The 18,303-nt window shown below is 43.7% G+C and overlaps 1 protein-coding gene across 1 annotated transcript in view; it reads left to right on the top strand.

Moving 5' to 3' along the window:
• LOC311233633 (transcription initiation factor TFIID subunit 6-like) overlaps nucleotides 1–17,619 on the top strand; it is a gene marked incomplete at both ends in the record, with an annotated part of 61,333 nt that extends 43,714 nt beyond the window's left edge. The window contains 6 exon segments of the mRNA XM_084320599.1: nucleotides 763–837; nucleotides 3,597–3,722; nucleotides 9,597–9,770; nucleotides 13,599–13,790; nucleotides 17,138–17,416; nucleotides 17,602–17,619. Coding sequence (XP_084176725.1) covers nucleotides 763–837; nucleotides 3,597–3,722; nucleotides 9,597–9,770; nucleotides 13,599–13,790; nucleotides 17,138–17,416; nucleotides 17,602–17,619 — 864 coding nt within the window.
• Between the last annotated feature and the right edge of the window lie 684 nt (nucleotides 17,620–18,303).

The following is an 18,303-nucleotide window of genomic DNA, read 5'->3' as shown; positions in this document are numbered from 1 at the left end:
TTACATGTTATACATTTCAATTATATACATACAATATTATTTCAGAACCAGATATATAACACTGACAAAGGAATATGTAATTCCGAAACATGTTTCAGGCTGCCATTAAATTTTGAACCTGAGAGTGCTGGTCTGGCTTCACTGCTTCTTTTATATAATACTTAATGGGACTTCAGCACCCAGTGTCGTATCTTGAGAGCGCGGTCTAACTTGACATTAAAACCAGATCCTTCCCTTCCCCATACAAAACAAGAAAACCACTATCCAAAACAAAACTCTACTTGACCTCTCTCCATCCTTATACATTTCCCGCTGTCAATAAACAATTTCTCAAACATTTCTTTACTCATATATTTTCCAGACAGTTTTAGATCTTTTTTCATCATGCTTTTAAACAAAGGCCACACCTCCACCTTCTTTTGATCAAAAAAAGCTATCCTTCTTCTGTACACAATAGCATATCTAGCATGGCTCAATACATAATTCATCAAGTTTTTCTCCTCCTTTTTCCCATCAAAAAAACCAAACAAAAACCTCTTTTTCCAATCCAGCCCATTCTCCCTCCCCTCTCCCCAGTTCACCCCCAGGCCCTCTTTCAGCCTTGTATGAAACACCTGCAGACCATCGCATTCCATAAACATATGCATAAAAGATTCATCTTTGTCGTTGCACACATCACATACCCTACTTATACTATTATCAATATGACTACCTCCCGAGCCACTGTCGGCACTTTAATCCACTGTGTTGTCCTTCCATCAGAGTCTGCTGGATGAGAAGACCCAGTGGACGACACGTTACGGCTGCATCGCTGGACTCTCTGAACTAGGACCTGATGTGAGTTCCTCTTAGTTATAACTAGGACCTGATGTGAGTTCCTCTTAGTTATAACTAGGACCTGATGTGAGTTCCTCTTAGTTATAACTAGGACCTGATGTGAGTTCCTCTTAGTTATAACTAGGACCTGATGTGAGTTCCTCTTAGTTATAACTAGGACCTGATGTGAGTTCCTCTTAGTTATAACTAGGACCTGATGTGAGTTCCTCTTAGTTATAACTAGGACCTGATGTGAGTTCCTCTTAGTTATAACTAGGACCTGATGTGAGTTCCTCTTAGTTATAACTAGGACCTGATGTGAGTTCCTCTTAGTTATAACTAGGACCTGATGTGAGTTCCTCTTAGTTATAACTAGGACCTGATGTGAGTTCCTCTTAGTTATAACTAGGACCTGATGTGAGTTCTAGGGCTGAGCCCAAACGTTAGAACGTTCAGACCTTTGTTCTTTATGTTGGCATTCAACATTAAAATTTTAGATTTTTACAAAAAAAAAACAATAATAATCAAAAAAAAAAAAAAAAAAAAATTGTATGCGTCTATTCATTCTGTTTAAAGGGTTTTTCTTCACAGTTGCAGATAAAGATTAGGCTACACTAATATTATAGTATTAAAAACTGATGAGAGCGGCTGAGTGGCGCAGTGGGCAAGGCACTCGCCACTAACGCAGGAGATGCTGGTATCGAGCCCAGCTCTCGGCGTTGCTACCGGCTCGGCCGGCCGTCATACTAACACAATTGGCAGTGTTAGAGGGTGGGAAAGCCGGTGGGCGGGGATTGGACGTTGTGGACAGCGACTCCTACAGGTCGGTTGGGTGACGCCGGTACGGCGGAAACAGGAAGTATCGGGGGCAGCGTGAGCCTCCCACGCGTTACTCCTCGCCACTGAGAGTTCGAGCTGCTGCGGTGAAAAGATGCGACAGGCTGCCTCCTTGTGTACCGGAGGGGACACATGATGCAAGGCTTCTATCCTCACTACAGCCGACCAGTGGGGGGCATAGTCTAGCAACGTTCAAGACAGGGGAGGGAAGAATTGAACGTACGAAATTGGGATGGGAGAAAAATAGAAAAACGAGGAGAAAAAGTGGATAAAAAAAAACGGATGAGTTATATTCATTAAAGAAAGTTGATTTAATAATAACAAAAAAAGACTAATTTAATCAGATTCATCACTTTATTCAAATTGACGATTTAGTTTGAGGATATTTATAAAAAAAAAAAAAAATACTTTACTTAGATTTTTTTTAAACAAAGGTTCGAACGTCCATTCAAAAAACCCTGACGAAGTTCGAATCCCACAAACAGGCTTCGGGGACGCCTATTCTTTAATCCCAGCCCAAGAGTGCTTCCGCGTTTTCCCTGATTGGCCGCGACAACGCCTAGCACGCCCCGCGGCAGAGCGGAGCGACAGAGCGGCAGCGGCGCATAGGTTGCCGCGGCATTATGTAGCCGTAATCCCCCCTGTTTTAACATTGACGGTTAGCTCAACTTGTTCCTCGGCTTGCTGTGGAGCCTGCGGTGCGTTGGTGACAAGTTCGAATCACTTCAATTTTTTTTATTTCTTTTTTTTTTACATTTAATTAATTTATCATCTCTCTATATAAACGTAACTAGCGTCTGTCTTTCTTTCGCCGGTTAAGTTTAGGCATTTTTTCGCCGGTTAAGTTTAGGCATTCTTTCGGAGTTGGTTAAGGTTAGAGTTTGTCTTAGAGCATGGCAATAGAATGCCTGTCTTTCTTTCGCCGGTTAAGTTTAGGCATTCTTTCGGAGTTGGTTAAGGTTAGGGTTAAGTTTAGGCATTCTTTCGGAGTTGGTTAAGGTTAGGGTTAAGTTTAGGCATTCTTTCGGAGTTGGTTAAGGTTAGAGTTTGTCGCAGAGCATGGCAATAGAATGCCTGTCTTTCTTTCGCCGGAGCAGCAGCCTATTTCCGCTCTGCCGCGCGCCGCGGTCACATGGGCGTCGTGGCCAATCAGAGAAACGCGAAGCACTCTTGGGCTGGGATTAATATAGACGCTTCGGGGACAGCCTTAGTGAGTTCCTCTTAGTTATGATCTGAACTAGGACCTGATGTGAGTTCCTCTTAGTTATGATCTGAACTAGGACCTGATGTGAGTTCCTCTTAGTTATGATCTGAACTAGGACCTGATGTGAGTTCCTCTTAGTTATGATCTGAACTAGGACCTGATGTGAGTTGTTTCTAAAGAATTTTGACTTTAAATGGTTCTGTGAATTGTCCTTGTTTTTGTTTTAATTGCTATATGTTTGTTTTTTTAATTGTTTTCGTCTGTAAATGTGAAATTGTAACTGTGCTGCTGCCTATCTTGGCCAGGACGCTCTTGTAAAAGAGATTAACTTTTTCCTGGTTAAATAAAGGTTAAATAAATAAATTTAAAAAATAAAAAGATTTGGGAATATAATTGGAATATTGCTATGACTCAAAAATGCCCATCTCTACTTCTGACATCTACTGACTGAGGTAAAGATGAATGAATATACTTCAGCGACGCCATCATCCAGGTTCTATCATGGAGGTATCGGACGCTTCACCGGTCTCTCTGCCCGACGGCGTTAACGTGGTGGTGGTCTCTGCCTGACGGCGTTAACGTGGTGGTGGTCTCTCTGCCCGACGGTGTTAACGTGGTGGTGGTCTCTAACTGACGGCGTTAACGTGGTGGTGGTCTCTCTGCCCGACGGTGTTAACGTGGTGGTGGTCTCTCTGCCTGATGGCGTTAACGTGGTGGTGGTCTCTCTTCCTTGTTGCAGGTGATCAAGTCGCTGATCCTCCCCCGGCTGAACGTGGAGGGTGCTCGCATCAAAGCGGTGATGGAAGGACCGGTCGTCTCCAACATCGACAAGATAGGAGCCGACCACGTTCAGAGCCTTTTACTGGTAACAACCTGGAATATATATATATATATTATATATATACGATTGGTCACGTCTTGTGCCTTTCAGGAGTGGCCTTTTGTGGAACGATTTCCTCTGAATTCTCACTTGGAATTCTCGACCTGTGGTCATTTTGCTAGCGCCCCGCTACGACGGTCATTTCATGTATGCACGACGAGATATAATAATGATAATCTAGCGTTGATTTCAGGATGATTAGATAATCAGCTGAAAAATTACAACGTGATGACTGGATTACAGTAAAATGCCTTTTTCTCGTCTTTTTCCTGGAATTACTGAAAAGCACCCAAACCATACTCTATTCAAAACGGTATAAAATGGAAATGTACGGATGAAAAAACAACCTGTCTCGGGCATGTTGACTGGAAGCAACTCACTGAGACTCGACGGCGTTATTAGACCCATAGATATAATATAAGATATATTTTAAGCACTCGCAAATGTCGCAGTCTAAAACTATATCCATTGAATAAAGACCTGGCGATGAAGGGGGATCAATGTGTTAAGATCGAGTTTTCTCATGCCCATTCCTAACACGCACGCACACACACACAAGTTCAAGTTCAAGTTCAAGTTCTTTAATAGTTGTCATACAGAAGTACAGAATACTTTCATACAAAATGCTTCTTACTGTTACGCTCCAGAGACTGTGCTAGACAGGATAGTATCAAATAACATAATAACATAATATAGCATGAATTTAGAAGAAGAAAATGAGGTCACAGTTGTTCGGTATAGACATATGTACAATGTTCTGAGTTACCATATAATATACAATACACAATACACACACACACACACACACACACACAGTTGGTTCGGGGTCTCGGCGGGTCGTGGTGTTAAAGAGGCATGATGCTTTGACTCGCTGGGGCGCCGGAATCGGGGTCCTCAAGGGTTGGGGATCGTGGCTGCTGTGTCTGGTGATGGAGGGGGCTTGAGATGATCACTGTACAGTCTGTCTCAATTATTGTCTTGTCATATTGTGTTAATTTATTGTCCTGGGATGTCTTTTTATGTATTATTATGTATTATTATTATTATTATTATTATTATTATTATTATTATTATTATTATTATTATTATTATTATTATTATTATTATTATTATTATTATTATTATTATTATTATTATTATTATTATTATTATTATTATTATTATTATTATTATTATTATTATTATTATTATGTATTTTATTTTTTTATTTTTTAAACAAACATATAAACAAACATGACAACACACGATAAGATATACAAGCATTAATTGTCAGAGCACATCCAATGAGATCACATTTTAGTTAGTTGTCTTATATAAGATATACCCCTAACACCTGTTATCTAAAAAACCTACACACATATGCTCAGCTCGAACCCCCCCCTCCCGGACCCCACCTTGAGAAGTACCTCCACTATCCCTCGCACCTAACCAGACACTACCATTATAAGCTAGCTTTTATTCTCTCCACCACTTTTTTTTTTTTTTTTTTTGGTCTTTTTCCCCCTCCATTTTCCTCCGATTTTCTCCCATCCCAATGTTAGTCGTATGCCAATTCCCAGTCCCTTCCTGGTCGCTGCGCTTTACCCCCCACAGTCAGATCATTTGGGAGAGTGGAGGCTACCACGTGCTTCCTCCGACACACGTCCAGCCAATCACCGCTTCTTTTCACCTGGCAGCGCGGATTCTCATTGAGAGGGCGTAGCGTGTGGGAGGACCACACTATCCCCCTCACGTCCAATCCGCGCTTAGCAGGCGCCCCGACCGAACTGTAGGAGTCGCTGTTTACAACGACCCGGACCCACCCCGCCAGCTTCTCCCACCCTCTGATACAGCCAATTGTATCAGTGCAGACGGCCAGCCAAGCTGGTGACAACCCCGGAGCTGTGAGCTGGATTCGAACAGGCGAACCAAGCTCACAGCTCCGGGGCTGGTGACGAACGCAATCTCCGCTCGACCACCTAACCGCCCCTCTCTCCACCACTTCTAACCACATTGACATTTTGGATTCATTGAGACCCAGAATTCTTGCTGTAGATATTTCTTGGTAAATTACATCGAGATATGTAAGAAACCAAACTTTACGGCACATTTTTTCCGGTTGAAACCAGCGTGATGCGATCAGCTTTTTAGCTACTGTGATACCCGATAAAACCAATCTCTTTAGCTGTGGATTCACTGCAAACTCAAAAACATCATTCAATAGTAATACCGAGGGGTGTACAGGTATATTCCAAGATACGAGTTTTGATATTTGTTGGGTCACATCTTTCCAGAATGCCTTAACTGGTGAGCAGTCCCAATACATGTGCATAAATGTCCCTTCGTCCCCATTTGTACATTGGGAGCATTTGGAGTCTTGTTTAAGCCCCATTCGGCACAGTCTTATAGGAGTCAAGTATGTCCTGTGAATATAGTTAAGATTGATTTGTTGATGATCCGGGTTCCTTGATGTAAGTCGGACATTTGCCCAGGCTCCTTGCCAATCAAAGTCATTTTCCAGGTCTGGTATATCCCTCCTCCAGACAGAGTCTAGTTGGAGGGTTTCATACGAGGACGTTAGTAATTGATGATAAAATTCTGAAACAAAACCTCTCGATGTCTCTCTTTCGTAGAAGAATTTGTGGTATCTGTGGTGTTCAATTGGTCTGTCTAATGGAACACCGTGAGACTTCAAACATAGCTGTAACTGTTTGTGAAAAAGCCATGTGGACTTGGTGAGATTACATTTTTTGCGTATTTCTTTATCACTACAAAAACCCTGTTTGTTAAAAACATCCCCTAATGAGTGTATGCCTTGCTCTTCCCATATAGGGAATCTTATAGGTCGTTTTCCAATTAAGAGTGCATTGTTATTGAATAAGGGAGTATGATTGTGCCATTTTTGTGGGTTAGGATTTTTTTTTTGTGATTCACGCCATATCCGGATCGCATGAGTAATTATGGGGCCAAATTTTCGTTCACAGTGCTTGATTGGTAGTTTAGTGTATGCTATGTCCTTCAGTCTATGTGGGGCTACTATGTTTTCTTCTAATTTTCTCCAGGATACTAATGCTTGGGGGTCAAACCATGTTGTCAATGGACTTAATGTGTACGCCTTAAAATATAGGAAAAAATCTGGAAATGCCATGCCACCATCTGCTTTATTTCTCTGTGCGGTGGATCTTTTTATACGTGGTGGTTTGTTATTCCAAATAAATTTGTATGTGGAGGAGTGTAATATTTTCCAGTAACCCTCTGGAGGGGGTAACGGTAGCATTGAACTGAAGAAGTTGATTCTAGGTAGTACATCCATCTTAACAATTGATATCCGTGCTTGTACTGTGTTTTTAAGTTTTGCCCATCTATCAAGGTCGTCTTTGATTTTGTTTTGGATTTTTGTGTAGTTGTGCTTCACCGTTTGTCTTATGGTGGGGAATATTTCCACTCCCAAGCATCTGAAATGTTTTACCATCGGTATCTCTCCTGGGAGGGTTGTATCTTTTTTTGCAGGGGTGTTAAGTGGAAGGAAAGCCGACTTCGGCCAATTTATCTTAAATCCCGATAAATCACCAAAGTCCTCGATCAACTTGAGTAGATGAGGCAATGTGGTGTTGGGGTTTTGCATGAACAATATTACGTCGTCCGCATATAAACTAATTTTTTGTTGTGTGCCCTTGATTACAATTGGTTCTATGGATTGGGATTGTCTTATATATTGTGCTAAAGGCTCTAATGATAGATTGAACAGTCTGGGACTAAGAGGACAACCCTGTCTGGCAGAGCGTGATACCGGAAAGATTTTGGAGATGATTGTGCCTGTTGTAATCATGGCCGATGGGTCTTTGTATAATACTTTAATCATATCGATGAATCCTTTTCCTAACCCCATCCTTTCTAGTACTGCCCATAGATACGACCATTCCAGCCTGTCAAAGGCTTTCATAGCATCCAGGGACAGCATCGCCTTAGGTATGGTGTCCTCCTTGTCGGCATCAAGTACGTGCAGTATTCGCCAGTTTGGTCCGGGTGAACTAAAGACGTCATATGCTTTTGTAATCTGATGGCTAATACCTTAGAGTACAGTTTGATATCGGTTCCGAGGAGGCTTAAAGGTCTATAACTACCGCACTCGTTGGGGTCTTTGTCTTTTTTAAGGAGGACTGTTATGAGTGCAATATTGTCATTCTTATGGAAGTTCCCCTCCTTGACTGAGTATAAGATCATATTTAGTAATAAGGGGCCAATTATGTCCCAACAAGAAAGGTACATTTCTGATGGGAAACCGTCTATTCCAGGAGCTTTACCACTTTGCATTGCGGTTATGGCCTTCTTGAGTTCCTCTAGTGTGATCGGTGTTTCTAACTGTTTAGCGTCATCCTCTGAAAGTTTAGGGAGAATAATTTGATTGAGAAATGTGTCCATTTTGTTTTGATCGAAGGTCGTTTCTGATTTATATAAGTCGGAGTAGAATTCTTTGAATGTATCGTTTATTTTTACAGGATCTGTTACAAGTACTTGTTGTGCTCTAATGGTAGTTATATCTGCAAATTTTGCATTAATTCTTAATCGCATGGCTAATAGGTGGCTGGGTTTGGAACCATGGGAGTACTGCTGTTGTCTTGTGCTGCGTATTTGTATTTCCGATTGTTGTCTGTATATGGCATTGATCTCTATTTTTAGTACGTTAACTTGATTCTCTAGTCGAGTTGAGTTGTTGTATTTTAGAGAATTAAATAACGTTGAGTAAAGCGTTTCCAGCTCAGCCAGTTTTGTGCATTGATTCTTGCGCATTTTGGAGGAAAAGCTATCCGTGAAATCTTTGATCATTCCCTTTACCGACATCCATATTATTCTGGGGTCTTGCACCGAGTTTGCATTCTCCCGTTGGAATACTATAAGAGCTTCTTTGAGTTGTGTAATGAATTCCTTGTTATTAAGCAGCAACGAGTTAAATCGCCATCTTGGGGCTCGGGAGGATAGTATACCAATGTACCTTTAAGGAGTAAATAACAGTGATCTGATAGTGCGTTGGGTATCATTTCCACTTCATAATTATCAAATAGTCTCTGTGATGCAAAGACATAATCTATTCTGGATAGTGTATTATGTCTCGCAGATCGACAAGAGTACTTTGTCCATCCTTGGGTTCCAGATGGCATTAAAATCCGCACCTATTATAAATGAGTAATCGGGAATGTCTAACATTGCATTGGTTAGTGTAGTGAAGAAATCTTCTTCGTACAAATTTGGGGCGTATACCGCTACCAATGCTATTTTCCTGTTCTTATGTTCAATCTTAGCTATAGTTATCCGACCTTCTACATCAGACCATACTCCCTTTAGTACAATATTCAACTTACGTTTAACGACTATGGCTACACCCCGAGTTCTCGTACCAATAGAAGAGTGACTAATATTATGGTATGTGTTGTCCGCTAATTATTATTATTATTATTATTATTATTATTATTATTATTATTATTATTATTATTATTATTATTATTATTATTATTATTATTATTATTATTATTATTATTATTGCATTATGATATGTTTTGTTTCGTGTAAAAAAAAAAAAAAAAAAAAAAAAGATTTGATAAAAAAAAGAAAAGAAATGCCGGCCTACTGAAAAGTATATATGCACTCAATACTTGGTCGGGGCTCCTTCTGCATGAATCAGTGCGGCGTGGCGTGGAGGCAAACAATATACTTCCTCAATATTCAAATGTATTGAGATGCACCTGTATAGTGTGGTGATGATATGGTGTTGTGGGGTCTCTGGTGATTCCCATCCCCACCGTACAGGCGTGTCCAACTGTCCATAACCACCACGTCCATAGCCAGCACGTCCATGAACGCCATGTTGATGTGTTTCCTCAGAAACACTGTGCCAGTGTCATCGCCAAGACGCGGCCTCTCCCCGACAACATAGAGCCGTACCGCGCCGACTATGGCTACCTGGGCCCCATGCTGTGCTCCCACGTAGTGAAGGCCCGGACCCAGGCAGCGCTGCAGGCCCATCAAGTCAACAGAACCACCCTAACCATCACACAGGTACCTGGGCTGCAGGCCCATCAGGTCAACAGAACCACCTTAACCATCACACAGGTACCTGGGCCCCACCCCCAACCACCTTAACCATCACACAGGTGCCTGGGCCCCCGCACCGCACCCAACCACTAAGGTTTCACAGGAGTTGCATTTACAGGGTATCTGTGGCATATTAAAAAGTATTAAATTCATAATTCTCAATTTAAGGCCTTAAAATCGATTGAAAAAGTCTTAAATCTAATTTGCATAAGTATTACATTTATTTTGGGGGGCAGCCCGGCTGTCTGGAGATGAAATTATATTGAATTATATTAAATGTTTTTGTATTGAAGTTGTTGTTTTTTTGCGGGGGGGGGGGGCAGCTTTGTGCATCTGGCGAGAGCTTGTATGGAACATGTACGAATTTAAATTGTTAAGTGCATTGTTATAGAGACATGGTGAGCAGCTCTGGTGTTATAGTGTTATAGAGACATGGTGAGCAGCTCTGGTGTTATAGTGTTATAGAGATATGGTGAGCAGCTCTGGTGTTATAGAGACATGGTGAGCAGCTCTGGTGTTATAGTGTTATAGAGACATGGTGAGCAGCTCTGGTGTTATAGTGTTATAGAGATATGGTGAGCAGCTCTGGTGTTATAGAGATATGGTGAGCAGCTCTGGTGTTATTGAGATATGGTGAGCAGCTCTGGTGTTATCGAGATATGGTGAGCAGCTCTGGTGTTATAGAGACATGGTGAGCAGCTCTGGTGTTATAGAGATATGGTGAGCAGCTCTGGTGTTATAGAGATATGGTGAGCAGCTCTGGTGTTATAGAGACATGGTGAGCAGCTCTGGTGTTATAGAGACATGGTGAGCAGCTCTGGTATTATCGAGATATGGTGAGCAGCTCTGGTGTTATAGAGATATGGTGAGCAGCTCTGGTGTTATAGAGATATGGTGAGCAGCTCTGGTGTTATCGAGATATGGTGAGCAGCTCTGGTGTTATAGAGATATGGTGAGCAGCTCTGGTGTTATAGAGACATGGTGAGCAGCTCTGGTGTTATAGAGATATGGTGAGCAGCTCTGGTGTTATAGAGACATGGTGAGCAGCTCTGGTCAGGCACGTGCACACATAGAGCCCAAGGGGTGCTTGAGCACCTGCCTTTTTGAGCCTCATAAAAAAAGTGCCATTAAAAAAATAAAAAATAAAATTACCGTTACGCATATAGACTGCCCTTCCAACTGAAAAATGTCAGGATAGAATCAAAATATTAGATAAAGAGAGAGAGATGCCCCATATTCCATTGCAGTTTGCACGGCCTCCTCAGCGTGCCTCTCCGCGGACCTATATATTTTATGCATAGCGTGGGTGGTGATGATGATGACGATAGAAACCGCTGTGGCGCATACAGTTGAATGCTGATATTACACTCATTGAGGGACACGAAGAAGTCAAGTCCGATGGGATTTGGGAATCTCAAATACAAATCGGGATTGGAATAAAAAAGGCATTTATATTAAACAATACAGAATATACAGCACTTCTTGGGGTCTGTAGGGTAAGCACTTATTCCCTCCCCCCTGAACATTTATGGAGATGTATGGGCCTTTTAAGTCAGTGATAAAAGTGTCTTTCAAGGATAAGTGAGCTCCTGCACTGATTATTATAGTTCAATATTCAATATTTGATCACCAAAACCCCCCAAAAAGCATAAAAAGGGGGCCCCCCCGCCCGAAAAGGGCCCTTAAAAATCGGGTTTGCGCGCTGTGCGTGCTCGGTTATAAGACACACAGGTATAGTGCCCTTTTCAGCCTGCCCCTCTAAAGTCCTGTGCACGTCCCTGGCTCTGGTGTTATAATAATAATAATAATAATACATCTATTTTATATAGCGCTTTTCCAGGTGCTCAAAGACGCTTTACATGGGCAGGAGAGACAAACTATGGCAAAACAAAAAACAGAACAAAAATAATACATGACAAAAATAAAATAAAATAACACCGACAGAATTAGAGGTCAAAAGCAAGATTGAAAAGGTGAGTTTTGAGGGCTGATTTAAAAGATGTCAGGGTGTTTGCATCACGGATATGGCTGGGGAGGGCATTCCAGAGGGAGGGGGCAGCAGCAGCGAAGGCCCTGTCGCCCCAGGTCCGGAGCCTGGTCGTGGGAGGTGTTAGGAGGTTGGCATCTGCAGACCTAAGGCGACGGGTGGGCGTGTGACGGTGGAGGAGGTCGGACAGGTAGGGAGGGGCAAGGTTGTTGAGGGCTTTGAATGTGATGAGTAGTATTTTAAAATGTATCCTGTATTTGATTGGAAGCCAGTGGAGGTCGTGGAGGACAGGGGTGATGTGGTCAGAGCGACGGGTGGAGGTGAGCATGCGGGCAGCAGAGTTTTGTACATATTGGAGTTTATTGAGGATAGTGTTTGGTGAGCCGTAGAGGATGCTGTTGCAGTAATCTAGTCGTGATGATATGAATGCATGAACCAGTGTTTCAGCAGCGGAGAGTGATAGGGAGGGGCGGAGACGGGCAATGTTCCGGAGGTGGTAGAAGGCCGATTTGGTTATGTGGTTCACATGGCGGAGGAAAGAAAGGGTGGGGTCCAGGATGATGCCAAGGTTACGGACGTGAGTGGAGGGGGTGACAATGGTACCATCAATGTTTAGGGTGAAATCCTGGGTGTGGCTGGTGAGGGATTTTGGACCGATAATAATGATTTCAGATTTATTGCAGTTTAGTTTAAGAAAGTTATTTTGCATCCATATTTTGATGTCTGTGAGGCAGGTGCTGAGGGTGGAGAGAGTGGCTGGAGTGATAGTCTTGGTGGAGAGGTAGAGCTGAGTGTCGTCTGCATAACAGTGAAAACGCAGGCCATGTTGGCGGAGAATCAGACCAAGTGGAAGGATGTAGAGGATGAAGAGCAGGGGACCAAGTACTGAGCCTTGGGGGACACCATGAGTGATGGGGGCAGTGGGGGATTTGCAGTTGTTGATAGAGATGAATTGGTGCCTGTGAGAGAGGTATGATTGGAGCAAGGTGAGGGGGATTCCGGAGATGCCAACGGAGGACTGGAGACGAGTGATGAGGATGGGGTGACTGATGGTGTCAAAAGCAGCGCTGAGGTCTAGGAGAATGAGGATGGAGAGGGAACCAGAGTCGGCAGAGAGGAGTATGTCGTTGGTGACCTTTAGAAGAGCAGTTTCGGTGCTGTGTTTGAGATATGGTGAGCAGCTCTGGTGTTATAGAGATATGGTGAGCAGCTCTGGTGTTATAGAGATATGGTGAGCAGCTCTGGTGTTATAGAGACATGGTGAGCAGCTCTGGTGTTATAGAGATATGGTGAGCAGCTCTGGTGTTATAGAGATATGGTGAGCAGCTCTGGTATTATCGAGATATGGTGAGCAGCTCTGGTGTTATAGAGATATGGTGAGCAGCTCTGGTGTTATAGAGATATGGTGAGCAGCTCTGGTGTTATCGAGATATGGTGAGCAGCTCTGGTGTTATAGAGATATGGTGAGCAGCTCTGGTGTTATAGAGACATGGTGAGCAGCTCTGGTGTTATAGAGATATGGTGAGCAGCTCTGGTGTTATAGAGACATGGTGAGCAGCTCTGGTGTTATAGAGATATGGTGAGCAGCTCTGGTGTTATAGAGATATGGTGAGCAGCTCTGGTGTTATAGAGATATGGTGAGCAGCTCCGGTGTTATAGAGATATGGTGAGCAGCTCTGGTGTTATAGAGATATGGTGAGCAGCTCCGGTGTTGCAGTGAGTAGATGACAGGTGTATGAAATAAGGAGGGTCTGATCACAGAGGTTTTGTAAATTGTAACCATGGTGTGTCTGTGTTCCTACCAGCCTCGACCCACCCTGACGGTCTCCCAGAGCGGGCTGAGTGGCCCCGGAGGGCCTCGCACTCCCAGCATCATTAAGGTCCCCAGCTCCCTCACCCTGATGCCCGCCCGCCCCGGCACCCTGTTGCAGCCCTCTCCGCCTGCCACTAAATACATCGTCATGGCAACCAGCGCGGGAGCTTCCTCCACCCAGCAGGTACTTTTTTATTAGTGGCTATTTTTGCAACCGTATGAACTGACCACCACCCAGGGAAGAAAGAACATTAATATTAGGGATGAGCAAAACTCACTAAATTACTATTCGATAGTCACTGGGAACTATTAAAATACGAATAAAAAATTGCTGACTGCTAGATATTTGGGAGTCGCGACACGTTATTTCTGGAAACTAAAGCGCTCATTCTTAAAGTTACATCGTTGATGCCTGAAATGTGTGAGCTTCCACATAAACGTATGGTTTTGTTTAGTGATGCACCGAATGGGAAATTCTTGGCCGAAACCGAATACCGAAAATAGGAAACAGTTGGCCGAATGCCGAAAGGCCGAATATGATTATTAATATAAATATATATACGGTATATAATGTATTTATTTTTTACCAATGTTGTTCAGCTACCTGATTATGGCAAAACTTAACTTAAATAATATTAATAATCACTATTATGGGTCCATAGAACATTTATTCAGCACTTTTGAATGCATACATTAATTCCAGACTGACTGCTGAAAGATTGTACAATTTAAACATTTTCTTTTTGCATACAACAAAATGTGCATTAAAGTCAAGTGCATTTTCTTTTCTCTGTAGGATAACTACAACAAAGTGCATTCAGAACAAAGTGCATTCAGAACAAAGCCAAGGTGCTTTAAAACTGCATAAAGATCTAGGCCAGTAGATAATATATAGAAAATAATATCTCTTTTCGAGTCTTACTGGACAAAATTAGGTTTAAGTTTTGAGCTTCCTAGTTGCCGTAGTTGATGATGTCACACTAGGATATCAACCAGTGGTGCAGTCGTGGTCACACGCGGTTACACGCCGTGTTACCAGATCACTGAGGCAGAAGTACGCGCGATCGCGCACGGATGTGTACTCGCGTGTACGCGCACACAAAAATGCGCTGTATCCATTCGTTGTGACTAAGTACCCGGCCACCGTTTTACATAACAAAAAGCGCAGGTAGACTAAGTGTCTGGGTGTTGGCTATCTGAATGCATCTCCCCCTTCATTTTGTGTGACACAGGCAGTGGAGGTGAATACTAATGTGGCTCGGAATTCGTGATGGGGGTCTACCTGCTTATGATATTGAATCAAGCGTCTGTGCTGCGCGCCAGCTTTCCACGCGCACATTCACACAAATAGAGAGCAAGAAGAGCTTGTATGATAGAAAGATTGCACTTGCGTATATGCGCTTGTGTGTGTGTGTGTGCGTGTGCGTGCGTGTGTGTGTATAAATCAGTTCTGTGCGCATGCACGTACCCGCGCGCGCACGCACGTGGCGTGGCGTGTTACCAGTTCCCATATTACGACTGCACCACTGATATCAACACACAGGTTTGGAAGCTGGAGGAGCTCGAAGTCCAGGGTTTGTGCCTACAAGTCTCCATTTTCATTTTCCAGATTTTTCCAGATTGTGAAAGTACAGAATGTAAGCTTTCAAATGATGTGTCATACTTTGAAATCTGAGAATGTTTTGAATATCATATATTCATTTAAATCTTGTAAAACAGTCTGTTGTCTAGAATACTCAAGGGGAGAAAACGCCTCTCAAAGATGTTCACACTTCAGCTAGTTTGGGGGGGGGGGCGTGGACAACTACCCTCACCTGAGTGCGTCCATCGTTAACGTTAATGACTCTCTCTGTGTGAATGCCTTTACCTGGCTCAGTGAATCTGAATCCCAACGCAAAGCTCTATTCAGATGCAAAAATGAACCCAGCCCCCACCTCTCCTCTGTGGAGAGCACAAACTGTGTTTCAAAACAGCCTTTTTTAAACACAGAATTCTTACAATTAGAGTTATTATATCTGTTCGCTGTTGTACTAAATATGTTCTTCAACTCTCGAACGGTAGTTATATATATAAAAAGAAAAAAAAACACAAAAAAAAAAAATTAAAGAAAAAAAAAATGATTGTGTCTATCTGTTATTTCACCCTGGCGACTTGTAGGCATCATCACCAGACTGGGTCACTATAAAGAAACGAATAGCCAATAAATGTGAAGTTATCTTTGAACCTCTGTTGTCAAGCCTCGTTAATATAACCCCCCCCCCCCCTTTCCTCACTAATGGAACTGGTGTCGTGGAGTCACTCCGCTGTCTAGGGTACGGCTAACGTTAGTTAGCCTAGTGGCGGCTAACGTAAGTTAGCTTGGCAGCTTGCATCAATTGAAGGTCCGAGCTGGTCTGTGTCTAATGAAATGCGTTTTGATTATGTCATCACAACAACACGTTAGGTTACGAACGTAACCCTGTTCTTTGACATTCTGTGATATTTTTTCGGTGCTAAAACCCTGCTGTCTACGGTACGGCTAACGTTAGTTAGCCTAGCGGCGGCTAACATCAGTTAGCTTGGCAGCTTGCGTCAATTCAATTCAAGGTCCGAGCTGGTCTGTGTCTAATGAAATGCGCCGAAAGCCGAAAGGGCCTTTTTTAACCATTTTTTGCCGATATGTTTCGGTGGCCGAATATTCGGTGCATCCCTAGTTTTGTTTTCACTTAATAGTGAACATGAAATAATCCAACAAGCTCGCTAGCTGGCTGCTGTCACTGCATCAGCTAGCGCTAGCGGACCAGGCTAGCTTATTTCCGGGAACAAAAGCATTCATTCTGAAAGTTACATCAGTGATACTTGAAATGTGTGAACTTAGTGAAACATGGCAAAGTACAAAATGTTGCTACCATGTAACATCTCCGGTCTCTCTTTATCTTTCTTTTCTGTTCTCCCAGCTGTTAACATACTGTAATGCTACCTGGCTAGCTAGCTACCTGTGCCCAGCATGCCGTTCAGTGGTGTAACAGTTAATAGGGTCCCCTCTCAATACACTACACAGTGTAGGTGCTGGTAGAAACAAGGGGAAATATATTTTGAGACAAAACGATATTCGCATAAACTAAACATTAATAATTAACCTTGTGGTTCATGGATATAAAATGTATCCAGCTAGTTTAATGTTTTAGCTGCAAAGGTATTTTTGTCTGTTTGGTCAGTCAGTAACATGGGTCTCCTAGTCCCAGTAACACAAAATACATTTCCTGGTATCCCGTTCCCATTTGATCTAATCAGGAGAGAGAACCGTAGATATTTTTACTTATTTCAAGAAATCTTGCCAAGACAAATCTGCTGGCAGATTATTTGACTTGTTCCAAGCACATATTTGCTTTTATTTATTATTGTTGTCTGACCATTTTGGACCAAAAAAAAAGCTAATTTCAGCGAGCACAACGCTCGTCACAGAAAATAAAAGGGATGTGATGTGGGGGTGGAGTCTTAACGTACACAGGGGTGGAGTCTAACGTTGTTATTTCACAGTCTCCATACCAGGTCATCACCCTCAGCCCCTCCCAGTCGGGTCACTCCCCGGTGACCAGCAGCGCCCCCACCTCCACCCTGCAGCACCCTGGCAGTCCCCGGCCGCTCCAGAAGTACATTGTGGTGTCGCTGCCCTCGTCCTCCTCGCTGGAGAGCAAGAGCTCCGTGCTCCCGGCCTCCATCTCCTCCGCCGCCTCCCTGGAGACGGCCATCAAGATGGACCGCTCGGAATCCCCGGGCGCCAACACGCAGCCCCCACGGTCTCTGCCGCTGACCACTGACAGCTGCCAGGTGCTTAAAGGGGATGGGTTGAACATTGAGGGTTTGTACACCTTTTCCAAGGCAAAATGCAAGCACTTTTCAAGCATCTTATGCGGCTGTGGTAAATTAAACATTTACTCAAAATGATTATTTCACTTCTTCCATCACATTTAAATCAGATGTTATTGTGCTATAAAAAAAACAAAATTATGTAGACATGGCATCATATATAATGCATTATATTAACTTGTCAACCTACCTCGGGCAGCAACAGAATCCAGCAGCAGTCGTGATCCGCCTTCTACCTCGCGGTGCAGCGAGAACACTAGGGTCAGCAGCTGGTTCAGCTCCTCGTCCAGGCGGTTCTTCAGCTCCTCGTCCAGGCGGTTCCTCAGCTGCTGCTCCGGGGACAGACCCTGAACCACGGCCCCGCACTCTGGTAGGACCTGCTGCTGGGCCTCCACCTCTGCTAGGACCTGCTGCTGGGCCTCCACCTCTGCTAGGACCTGCTGCTGGGCCTCCACCTCTGGTAGGACCTGCTGCTGGGCCACCCACTCTGCTAGGACCTGCTGCTGGGCCTCCACCTCTGCTAGGACCTGCTGCTGGGCCTCCACCTCTGCTAGGACCTGCTGCTGGGCCTCCACCTCTGCTAGGACCTGCTGCTGGGCCTCCACCTCTGCTAGGACCTGCTGCTGGGCCTCCACCTCTGGTAGGACCTGCTGCTGGGCCTCCACCTCTGCTAGGACCTGCTGCTGGGCCTCCAACTCTGGTAGGACCTGCTGCTGGGCCTCCACCTCTGGTAGGACCTGCTGCTGGGCCTTCACCTCTGGTAGGACCTGCTGCTGGGCCTCCACCTCTGGTAGGACCTGCTGCTGGGCCTTCACCTCTGCTAGGACCTGCTGCTGGGCCTCCAACTC

Source organism: Notolepis coatsorum, assembly GCF_963971535.1.
Source record: "Notolepis coatsorum genome assembly, chromosome: 8".
NCBI lineage: Eukaryota > Metazoa > Chordata > Actinopteri > Aulopiformes > Paralepididae > Notolepis > Notolepis coatsorum.
This window is presented reverse-complemented; position numbering and strand designations above follow the sequence as displayed.